The sequence below is a fragment of the Haliotis cracherodii genome, unplaced genomic scaffold, assembly GCF_022045235.1.
Source record: "Haliotis cracherodii isolate W230 unplaced genomic scaffold, xgHalCrac1.p SCAF_12, whole genome shotgun sequence".
NCBI lineage: Eukaryota > Metazoa > Mollusca > Gastropoda > Lepetellida > Haliotidae > Haliotis > Haliotis cracherodii.
The window spans coordinates 28738727-28751403 of record NW_027266267.1 but is presented as its reverse complement, the minus strand read 5'-3'; the positions used below and the strand labels follow the sequence as shown (position 1 = coordinate 28751403).

General features: G+C 42.6%; 1 protein-coding gene across 1 annotated transcript in view; it reads left to right on the top strand.

Annotated features, from left to right (window-relative positions):
• The window catches only part of LOC139458324 (uncharacterized), a 71142-nt gene that overhangs the window by 26022 nt on the left and 32443 nt on the right, over window positions 1-12677 (top strand). The window contains exon 4 of the mRNA XM_071239712.1: window positions 12198-12247. Within this exon, the coding sequence (XP_071095813.1) occupies window positions 12198-12204 (7 nt within the window). The 3' untranslated portion in view covers window positions 12205-12247. The remainder of the gene's footprint in view (window positions 1-12197; window positions 12248-12677) is intronic.

Genomic DNA, 12677 nt, shown 5'->3' with positions numbered 1-12677 from the left:
CAGTGGGACTAACTAAAGCTGGCCAATTGTTCTAATAGTGTGTTAGAATTTCTCACATGCCAACCAATCAGATGTATTCATCTGTTGCTTTCATTTTGCAAGAATGTGGAGTCAGACATTTTGAATTGTGTCAATGGGGTTACTGTTTAACAGTTATGAGTTTACACAGTGTATATTTCATTTACAATTAGTTATTGTTTAGTCCTGTCCATACACTGGTTCTGTCATGTGTTTATTTGGTCCATACGCTGGTTTAATTGGTCCGTACATTGGTTGAATTGGTCCGTACATTGGTTTAGATGGTTTGTGCATTGGTTTATTTGGTCCATCAATCAGTTGAAGCATACTGTATATTAACCTTTTGCTGTGATCGTATAATATTATAGTCTAATTCTCTGTGTCAACCTTGCAGTGCGGTTTATCATATTATAATACTCTATATGAATCTTGAATTACAAGTAGTATAATACTCAAGGTAATTCTGTCAGTCGTGTATTCAGTATAATTCACTGAATCTGCTGATCAAGCAGTGTGACACCAGCTTTATAATGAGGACCATTTGTGGACAGCTGTCAAGCTATGTTGGCTGTACTCCAGTGACCTCAAAAGACAAGTTTATCATTTTGCCTTATAATGAGGCACACGCTCTGTGACAGCTGGTGTTCAGTATGTACTGGGCCAACCTTGAATGTCTGGGTTACAGTGAGTGTCATATTAACCAACAGCTTGGCCCACCTTGTCTGCTACAAGCATCTTATAATGGGGTGTGGTTGTATATTGGGGTAGTGAAGCAGACAGTGTCAACCAGTGGGCTGTCATGTGACACCCCAGGGTTTGTAAGTACTCAACCATACTGTCTACCACAGTAGGTTTATTAAATTGCCTTATAGTGAGGCATGGGGGTAGATGACAGTAGTGTCATGTCTTCTTTCAAAGAGACAGTAATGAAGAGCCCGATTCATCTCCATAGCAAGTAGACCTTCTCCACTGGACTGTTTCAGGTGTAATTTAGGAGAGAGAAAATATCGTCTGTGAGTTTCGCACGGCTAGACTTAGGCATTGTTGCAGATAGCCCAGCTCAAAGGTTTAATAATAATCAAACAGATTTGCTGTCTGGTTGAAGCAAACACATGTGCGTCATCAAAGCTTTCCTAATTATTGCCAGACTTTTATTCAAACTTGTAGCTTCAGTAAGGAACTCAGCCAGCCGTCTGACACACGTTCATTATGGGCGCCAGATGGATTGCTTTATGAAATTGTTGCCGTAATGTTTAGAGACAAACACTTATTTCCTGCTGTCCAATTTGACACACTATCGCAACAGATTATTTTTATCTGCTTTCCAGAATAGGATGAGACGCTGAGCAAGTTATGCTTTTATCTTAAAGGAAGCCAGAGTTGTTAAGTAGATTAAAAAAATCCCATTGCGACCTTTTTATGCCACGTACTGGTGAGAGGTACAAGAGCTATGTTTGATCCCGATAATGACTTGATTCAGCTTGTGGCAGGAGTATATTGGATGATTCGAAGCCATTGTACCTGTCTATACATTGGGATTGCTGTCGACTTGTTGTATTTCTTTCTGAGGATGACTGGTATATGCAGATCTCGAACTACACAGCAAATGGCGATCAACAAGCTGAGTGGCTGTAGCCATGAAGCGTTGTTACCATAGTTTATGATGTTATTGGGGACACGTGTGGCCCTGTCCTCTGGGGTGCTGTAGGTCGTTTTGTCTATCAGGCATGCCAGAAGCTATGATTGTGGGTTTGAATGCTATGTTTCTAGTTTGTCAGCACATTTCCGTGTTTGTGGGTTTCAGGATGGTGGTAATGGTCAGAGACCTGCATCATTTCAGGATTTCCCCCTGATGTCCCCCTGATGCTGTGATAGAACTGAATTACCTGTACCACCAACCACTGAGTTACCCCACCCTCTGTACCAGCAACCACTGAGTTACCCCACCATCTGTACCACCAACCACTGAGTTACCCCACCTGTACCACCAACCACTGAGTTACCCCACCATCTGTACCACCAACCACTGAGTTACCCCACCATCTGTACCACCAACCACTGAGTTACCCCACCCTCTGTACCACCAACCACTGAGTTACCCCAACTGTACCACCAATCACTGAGTTACCCCACCCTCTGTACCACCAACCACTGAGTTACCCCACCATCTGTACCACCAACCACTGAGTTACCCCACCTGTGCCACCAACCACTGAGTTACCCCACCATCTGTACCACCAACCACTGAGTTACCCCACCACCTGTACAACCAACCACTGAGTTACCCCACCATCTGTACCACCAACCACTGAGTTACCCCACCACCTGTACAACCAACAACTGAGTTACCCCACCATCTGTACCACCTTTTGTTCAAAGGGCTCACATTAATACCAAACTCACCTACTGACAGTGGGAGGTAACATTCGATGCAGGATCAACCACAACAGTCAATACCTGAAGGTGTTCTTTAGATTCTGTCATGCTAAATATTGTTTGTAACAATGAAACAAATACTGTATGGGAGCTTCCAGAACTATTCACTATCTATTACAAGATCTCATCAGTTAGCATAATGACGACTGAACTCCATCTATTCAAAGTCAAGAAGGTGAATATCTTAGTGCATGTCCATTTAAATTATTGGATGAAATAACTTAGAACTTTGGCCTTCTTCCAGTCAAGCTATTATTCCACAAAACGTGATCAAACAAATTTTCTCATGTACTTAAAATATGTTAAGAATGAAATGTTCTGTTTGAAATGGACGGTTTTCAGGGGAAGTAACTCTGCATAACATGCCACAACATCTGCCAATAACACAAGCTTACAAGTCAGGATCCGTGCGCCAGGGTTTAGACTAGGGGAATGCTGTCATATTCATTCTTTGTTTTGTGTTTATTTAAAATCTCCTAAGTCTTTTATTTTGATGTTCGGGATTATGACAAGGTTGTGACTTTTATCCAAATTTCAAACTGACCATTTATGTGTATGTTTCTTGTGTGTTCGAGTCAGTCAAGTGTGCTGTTGTGTTGTCTGTCTGACTTCCACTGGCAGTGTTCCCCACATCTACCAGTGTTGGTAACATGACTCTGCTGCATTTGGAAACTTAAAATGTGAGATTTTTTACTCCTGCTCTTCTTTTCTATAACGGAAGCGCACTTAAAATATTTAGAGAATGACATTGAAATTTAAAACTCATGTGTTGACACACTGTCTAGACTTAAAGCCAATTCAATACCTCTAATTTATTCCCCCTTTACCACCAACCACTGAGTTACCCCACCCTCTGTACCACCAACCACTTAGTTACCCCACCCTCTGTACCACCAACCACTGAGTTGCCCCACCATCTGTACCACCAACCACTGAGTTACCCAACCATCTGTACCACCAACCACTGAGTTACCCCACCCTCTGTACCACCAACCACTGAGTTACCCCACCATCTGTACCACCAACCACTGAGTTACCCCACCCTCTGTACCACCAACCACTGAGTTAACCCACCCTCTGTACCACTAACCATTGAGTTACCCCACCACCTGCACCACTAACCACTGAGTTACCCTACCATCTGTACCACCAACCACTGAGTTACCCCACCACCTGCACCACTAACCATTGAGTTACCCCACCCTCTGCACCACCAACCACTGAGTTACCCTACCATCTGTACCACCAACCACTGAGTTACCCCACCATCTGTACCACCAACCACTGAGTTACCCCACCATCTGTACCACTAACCACTGAGTTACCCCACCATCTGTACCACCAACCACTGATTTACCCCACCTGTACCACCAACCACTGAGTTACCCCACCACCTGTACCACTAACCACTGAGTTACCCCATCTGTACCACCAACCACTGAGTTACCCCACCTGTACCACCAACTACTGAGTTACCCCACCCTCTGTACCACCAACCACTGAGTTACCCCACCCTCTGTACCACCAACCACTTTGTTACCCCACCATCTGTACCACCAACCACTGAGTTACCCCACCTGTACCACCAACCACTGAGTTACCCCACCATCTGTACCACCAACCACTGAGTTACCCTACCACCTGTACCACCAACCACTGAGTTGCCCCACCCTCTGTACCACCAACCACTGAGTAACCCCACCCTCTGTACCACCAACCACTGAGTTACCCCACCATCTGTACCACCAACCATTGAGTTACCCCACCATCTGTACCACCAACCACTGAGTTACCCCACCCTCTGTACCACCAACCACTGAGTTACCCCACCCTCTGTACCACCAATCACTGAGTTACCGTACCATCTGTACCACCAACCATTGAGTTACACCACCCTCTGTACCACCAACCACTGAGTTACCACACCATCTTTATACAACCACTGAGTTACCCCACCCTCTGTACCACACTCACTGAGTTACCCCACCATCTGTACCACTAACCACTGAGTTACCCCATCTGTACCACCAACCACTGAGTTACCCCACCTGTACCACCAACTACTGAGTTACCCCACCCTCTGTAACACCAACCACTGAGTTACCCCACCCTCTGTACCACCAACCACTGAGTTACCTCACCACCTGTATACCGATGGCCACTTGCCCCAGTCAAGTACTTCTGTGATCTGTCATCATGGTAGGTGACTGTCACTGTTCAGTAATAGATGTCATACTCTGGAGTTTCTCCCCTGATGAGATAATGCATGCTGACAATGCCTCCATTATGAGTCTAGACAGTAGGTTATTTCATACACAGTCTACAAGTTCAGCAATTGTTTAATTATTAACATCAGCGACTTTAATACAGCTATCTTCCCTGCTTTTACCAGATCATGTTCTAATGGTTGCATTGTCACTGTTGAAATTTGCCATTTGTGTAATGTTCTGTGGAATGTTGATCGTATTACCTGGCTGTGTTCATGTTGATATCAGACTTGGCATTGGCTACACACTTGGAGGAAAGATATGAACTAACATTATGGTTATTAGGGCATACTCATTCTGATCATTTAATGTGTGTAAACATTAAACATTTAGGCGTCCTTAGATCCAAACACCAGGGGAGACGTCGAGGACCCCCTTATTTTGTAACACCGATAAAGTGCTAACCTCTTGCCTGTATGTCCCCATCTCTCATTAAACCATTGTCAGAAGCAGTCCTGAAACACTTACATACTTTCATTACTACAGTGGTTAAGATACTCTGTTCATTCTCTCAGTCATGAAGGAACATAAAAACTGTTTTCTTGTGTGACATCTTGTAATGCAACCTCTTGGTTGAGATGTCTTGTACATCAGTGTAACATTACAGAACTCAACATGACTTCTTCAGTTATTGATGTGCTGTTTTTTTAATGATAGCCACTAGTCATATACAATACCTAAGATCATCAACATATATGATGGGGAAAAAAATCCGTTCTTTTTTTTCTCTCCAGTTTCAAAAGAAGGGAAGGAAATGAAGATTGTACAAGTGCATACTACCAAACATTCCACCTCACTACCAAACATTCCACCTCACAATCAAACATTCCACCTCACCACTAAACATTCCACCTCACTACTAAACATTCCACCTCACCACTAAAAATTCCACCTCACTACCAAACATCCCACCTCATTATCAAACATTCCACCTCACTAACAAACATTCCACCTCACTATCAAACATTCCACCTCACTACCAAACATTCCACCTCACAACTAAACATTCCACCTCATTATCAAACATTCCACCACTCTACCAAACATTCCACCTCACTATCAAACATTCCACCTCACTACCAAACATTTCACCTCACTACCAAACATTCCACCTCACTATCGAACATTCCACCTCACTACCAAACATTCCACCACTCTACCAAACATTCCACCTCACTATCAAACATTTCACCTCACTACCAAACATTCCACCTCACTACCAAACATTTCACCTCACTACCAAACATTCCACCTCACTACCAAACATTCAACTTCACTACTAAACATTCCACCTCCCTACCACAGATTCCACCTCACTACCTAACATTCCACCTCACTACCAAACATTCCACCTCACTACCAAACATTCCACCTCACTACTAAACATTCCACCTCCCTACCATACATTCCACCTCACTACCAAACATTCAACCTCACTACCAAACATTCCACCTCACTACCAAACATTCCACCTCCCTACCACAGATTCCACCTCACTACTAAACATTCCGTCTAACTACCAAACATTCCACCTCACTACCAAACATTCCACCTCACTACCAAACATTCCACCTCACTACTAAACATTCCACCTCCCTACCACAGATTCCACCTCACTACCAAACATTCCACCTCACTACCACAGATTCCACCTCACTACCAAACATTCCACCTCACTACTAAACATTCCACCTCCCTACCACAGATTCCACCTCACTACCAAACATTCCACCTCACTACCAAACATTCAACGTCACTACAAAACATCAAACCTCATATTACTTTTTACTAGCTCCCCGGTCTAGTGTATAGAGTGTCAGCCTGGAAAGCGGAATGTCTGTGGTTCAATCCCAGGGTGCATTATACCAAAAGACGTTAAAAGATGTCACCCTGCTTGGCATTCGGCAAGGACTGTCGCTGTATTAGTGCAGCAATCTTAACGTAATGTTAATCCCTATTCCACCTCAACTCAACTCAACTCAACTCAACGGTCCCTGGGATAAGTAAAGTTAAAGGAACATCCCACTGTTGAAATGTCCCTGGGATAAGTAAAGTTAAAGGAACACCCCACTGTTGAAGTGTCCCTGGGATAAGTAAGGTTAAAGGAACACCCCACTGTTGAAGTGTCCCTGGGATAAGTAAGGTTAAAGGAACACCCCACTGTTGAAGTGTCCCTGGGATAAGTAAGGTTAAAGGAACTCCCCACTGTTGAAGTGTCCCTGGGATAAGTAAGGTTAAAGGAACTCCCCACTGTTGAAGTGTCCCTGGGAGGATAAGTAAGGTTAATGGAACACCCCACTGTTGAAATGTCCCTGGGATAAGTAAGGTTAAAGGAACACCCCACTGTTAAAGTGTCCCTGGGAGGATAAGTAAGGTTAAAGGAACACCCCATTGTTGAAATGTCCCTTGGATAAGTAAGGTTTAAGGAGATCATTTGCTGCAGACTTGGTATGCCCTCAGTCTAGACACTTGCTGTTAATTATTGATGGTTAGCATAGCGGGATCTAGCTGGCATTTGGATTGGTGTGCTTCATTGGTAGACATGCAGATGTAGATATAGAGACTATGAATATTTAACAAAGGCCAAGGCTTGGAGCTAGATGCTGAGGAAGGGAATAAAAGACGAAAAATGAAATTAAAAATTCATGGAATAAAGTAGACCAAACGATTTGGGTAATATTGAAAGGGCATGCTTGATGCTGATATGGTGGTGGGGATATTGGATGTCGAACATATTGGTTTATCTGGTTAAAGGTTATAGTTAATATGAATATGGGGGTGGCATGTTAAATGTTGAACATATAAATTTGTAATATGAGGATGATGCAGACTACATAATTATTAGTCCAGTCCATGTGACTGAACCACCAACCTGCCGCTCGCCGGGCAGATGTTCTGTCCATTAGACCTGAGTACTTGAACAAGGGGAGGAAAGGATTTATGCATCAAGAGGTTCTTGCAAAAGAGCTTGCAAAAGTTTAGTTCCTTCATGACAGAACAGTGTAAAATGATTGGACAGCTATTTTTAGAACCAGATTCAAAACGAAAATTGTTTATGGGAGTATTGACATCACTTCCAAAATGAAGCTATGATGGTAAATTTGTCCAGGGTGTTTATCAATTAGAATGGAGATATAATACCCTGGATAAGCCAAGATGATCCAAATAGGCAAATTTACCAAAGACATAATCAGCCCTGATTCTGCCTGCATGCATGAGATAGACTGATGCCACAAGTGGTTATTAACATGGACTGTTCTTTGAACACTGGTGCAACTGTCCAACATGATTGTGGAGAGTGTCAGAACTTTCACATTCTAAAGCCGTGGTGTATTACTTAAGCTGGGGGGGAGTGGAGGGGATATGTCTACGAATGTACTATTGGTCTTCCTGAGTTACCTCCCTTGACACTGCCAAAATACCACTTGGACCGCTGAGACTTCTCGATTTTCAACTGAAAGGTTATCACTTGGAATAATAGCTTCGTTAGACAAACCGATGTCTGTAATTTGAAAGTTATTCCATCTGTTTGGGTTTCATGCAAAGTTGCACCTAAGCTGCTGCTGGCCTTCAAAGTAGCCATCAAGCGGTCGTTTCATAAACGGCTGAACTGCCTTGCTGGTCAATTGGATAGTGCATCTGCCCAGATAGCGGAACGTCAGTGGTTTGATCCCTGGCATTGTCATATCAAAAGAAGGTACTTGTATTACCCTGCCTGGCGCTTGGCATTAAGGGCTAAGATAAGGACTGGTCTGCTTGGAGTCAGTATACTGTGTCTGAATGGAGTATTCATGTTAAACAGAGGAGACCCATGAATATTCCGGGTTAGGATAGGTCGACAACAACCCATGCTTGTGAGAGGCCACCAATGGGATTGGTGGTCAGACTTGCTGACTTGGCTGATGCATGTCATCATATCTCAATCGTGTGGATCAATGCTTGTAATGTTAATTGCTTGATTGTCTGGTCCAGACTTATTAATTATTTACAGACCACCGTCATGTAGCTGGAATATTACTTTGTGCTGTGTAAAACAAACAAACAAATAAACAAACAAAACATTGAGCTGAGGCATGGTCTTTCAGTTGGCTAGCAATTTGAAAATGGACTACAGCCTGGACTAGTAGAAACAGCCACACACACACACGTGCATGCACTTCGGTAAATAAGTGCTATGATTTTGAACGTGATGGTAAGCCCCATTTCACCTCATCTCAGCTTTGTGGGGCAAGACACTGGTTGTTATCTTTAATATCATTTGCAAAAGCATTTCCCAGTTCTCCTTATAACATTCGACACAAATTGTGGTTCTCTATTTTAAAATTACAAACAGGTACATTGTGTTATAAAAAACTTTCACTTCCATATGAAAAGAGGATTATCTTCGGATGCTCTAATATTAAATCTTTGATACCAAATTGTTACATCCCAGCTGTGAATGAATGATTTTAATACAGTAATGGAAATTGCAAAATCTTGAGCATAAAAAACCATGTTTCAACTCCCATCTTGAGCGTCCCTACTTCCATGGCGACGGTGATTTTCTTTCACGGGTACATTAAATCTTCAATGTGGAGATTTATTGAAGTTGTAAGTCTCGGGCCCTGTGGTAATGCAGTTGGTCCCTATTGACTCTCGTGGCACAATGGCCGTCTGGGAGAGTGTGTCGGTGTAGTAACTTGTACTTGGCTGTGCACTTTGAAACTTTAAGTTAGATTCCAAGTCAGTCTACATGTATTGTGGCGATGGCCGACGTCGTGCTCGTTTGCGGACTGCCTTAATTGACAGGAAGTCGCTCGTCTCGCGACAAGAAGCCAGTTATGAAGTAATTTTGCGCTCGACCAGACACCAGCTAAAGCGATTTAGTGAGAGCAAGGGGCTAGGCAAGGGAGACAATCATGTTTGAGCACAGTAAATTAAAGAGAACTGTTCTCGCTGTTGGTGTAAACTGTTTGGGCAGTGAAAGATGTCTGGCAATCTGGACAACAGAGATCATCTAGACCGTAGACGCTGACCATCACACGATCTGGACGCAGATGCATCGTCTCATTGAACACGGCTGGCTCCTTGAGACAATTGTGGCCAGGCTGAAAGGTTGGCGACCATAAACTGCTCGCGTGGTCAAGCCAGCGATAGATTAATGGTCTGATCATGGTCTGTGGTCTGCCTGAAAAGAGCTGTGAAATCTTAAATAAAACAAAAGACCATTAAGCCAATACGGATTGTCTCCTCACTGGTTTGCCTTGCTGGAAGCAGCAGGGTTATTGCCCTCTTGTTCGATTCTCAAGTCTTGTTCGATTCTCAAGTCCGGCACAGATTTTGTTGGGTCGGAAAAAATGAGAAAATGAGAACAAAGAGGAGAATGGTTTTTCAGTGGGATTCTGTGATTGTTGGATTGCTTGTGAGAGCTTTCCTCACACTGAACAGATAACAGCAAGTGGGCGAGGCCGGACGAGGATGCGTTTAGCCGGTTGTATCTGGACCTATTGCACTGTAGGCAGAGATAGGAAGCTTAATAGGCTGACTTGTATGTATTATGTAGTATGGCCTATGAATGTTTCATTTGCTGTCTGGTAGTGTGGGTTGTATTTAAAAGGCAATGTTTTTTATGAAACTTAGGCCTCGTGAGGGTTGTCGTTAAGGGATCAGTGGACATTGATGGGAACGTAATGGAGCTGTTTTAGAAAATCGGGAGAGTGAATATGTTGTGGTTGCGTCGCACTCAAGTGTGCAGGATAGTTAAACAGCGATAGAAATTGGCACTAGTCCTTGCCAAACTGCCCAATGGGTAAGGTGTCAAAGGCCTTAAGAACTAGTAGAAATATGCCATTTTTAGGGGTTTTCTGTGTATAATTATAAGGACTCATAGACAAAATATGTTCGTTTCTAAGGGAAGGGAAAGAGATGTCTGGCAAGAAATAAGATGACATGGAGTTGGAGAAAGCCTTTTGAAACATATTTGATGATGTTTAGTGTCAGGTTACTGCCAACCAGAAGATTACTTTAGATCCATCTTCAATCTCAGTCATTTTCACTTCACCAAGGTTAGGTAAGCAGCAAGTTTAGGGCTCGATTTAAGGAACTTCATGTAACCTGCACTAGGTACATGTGGATGTGAAAACCTAGTTGCACCTGTCCAAAACAGATTGCACCAGGTACAAGTGGATGTGAAAACCGAGTTGCACCTGTCCGAACCAGATTGCACCAGGTGCATGCTGACATGAAAACCTAGTGGTTGCACCAGACTAAGCCAGATTGCACCCTGGTCCCCAAAATTAACAAAAGTTTGAACATAGATGCATAAATATTCTGAATAAATAAATCTCACATCACAGATGAATGTGTCATAATTATATATCTTAATAACATATTGCTGTAAAACGTGATAGGAGCATGTGCAAATAATCTTGGAGTACCCACAGTGTGATGAACCCAAGACCACATGACAAATTACACATAGTACAAGGACTAGTGATGTAGCATGTTACATAAAACTTCGAGGTAATCAGTATGTTCAAAGATCGTTGTTGTGTGGACAAGTAAGGGTTAGCCAGACACAAATTAATTATTTTTATATGCCCTTAATCCATGTAGATATAAATAGTATGTTGCCATTTTCAATAATAGGTTGCACATGTGCAAGTTTTATATAGCTATATCATGCCTTGCCTGTTGTTATTTCTGAGTCCCCAAAGTTTATTGTGTGAGTCACACTGTGCATTTACAATGTCCATATGGTCAGCTGTGTTTGTCATGTTTATGAAAAAGTTTTAGCTGCTACTCTGTTGTTTACAAAGGTGATTCTAAGTGTGTTCTTCAGACAGGCAGGATCTTATTACCAGCTAGGCACAGTAACACAAGGAGTTTCTAACTTTTAGGACAAATATTATGTTCAACATAACACGATACTCCCTAGGTTTGAAATTAATTTTGACCTTGTAAGCTTAGTCCCTATAACAACACTAATATCTACTGACCTGTGAAGGTTCGGGGTAGAATATGTCTTCAGCAACACATGCTTGCCGTGAAAAACAATGCTTGTTGTAAGAGGGGTCCCGTAACGGGATCGGGTGGTCTGGCTCACTGACTTGGTTTGATGCATATCATCGTATCCAAATTGCGTGGATCGATGCTCATGATGTCAATCACTGGATTGTCTGGTCCAGACTCGATTATTGACAGTCCGTTGTCATATAGCTGGAATATTGCTGAGTGCGACGTTAAACAGCAAACTAAGATTTACTGAAAAGAGACTTTTTGGGGCAAGTACACCAAATGTTTTCTACCTTGCAGTCTGCAACTAGTTTGAAGCCCGAGGCTAGTAATATTCTATTCGGTCTTTCAAGCTCAGCTGATAGTAGTTCATATTGTGACAATAAAATCTATTGAAAATGTTGCCAACAGACTTTTGGGGGCTTGTACGCTGAAGTTTCGGGGACAGAATGCCTTGTACTAATACTGTTTACTTTATTTCAGAGTTTAGACATGGAGTTGTGTACCTGCAGTGGATGCTCTGTCTGGACTAGGTGAGTACATGTCATTTGTTAGCAGGGGAAGACACCGTTGGTCACACCAAACTAGTCTGGAGCTCATTTTGGACTAGTGGTTCATGTAAAACAGCTAGAGTTTGGGAGAACTCAACTAGTTCGGCAAGTCTTCAGAGAGTGTAGCTGGTCCTCCTTGAACAAGACAAAATTACTGTGTTTACATTTTCTGTCAGTTTTGTTCAGTTTCAATTTGTAGCCAGATTGAAGCATTGAGAACTGTTTCAGAATTATAACATTTTTTACCAGTCATTGGTGTTGTGTTTGTCCTAAGCACAGTTTTGTAGTCTCGGACAAGCTTGAATTTCGAAGGATAAAAGAATGAGGTATGAGCCAAAGGTTCTGAGTTGGTGGTATCTTGATGCTTGATACTTCGTCAATCTATACTAGTGTGACTAATGTCCTCATCCCT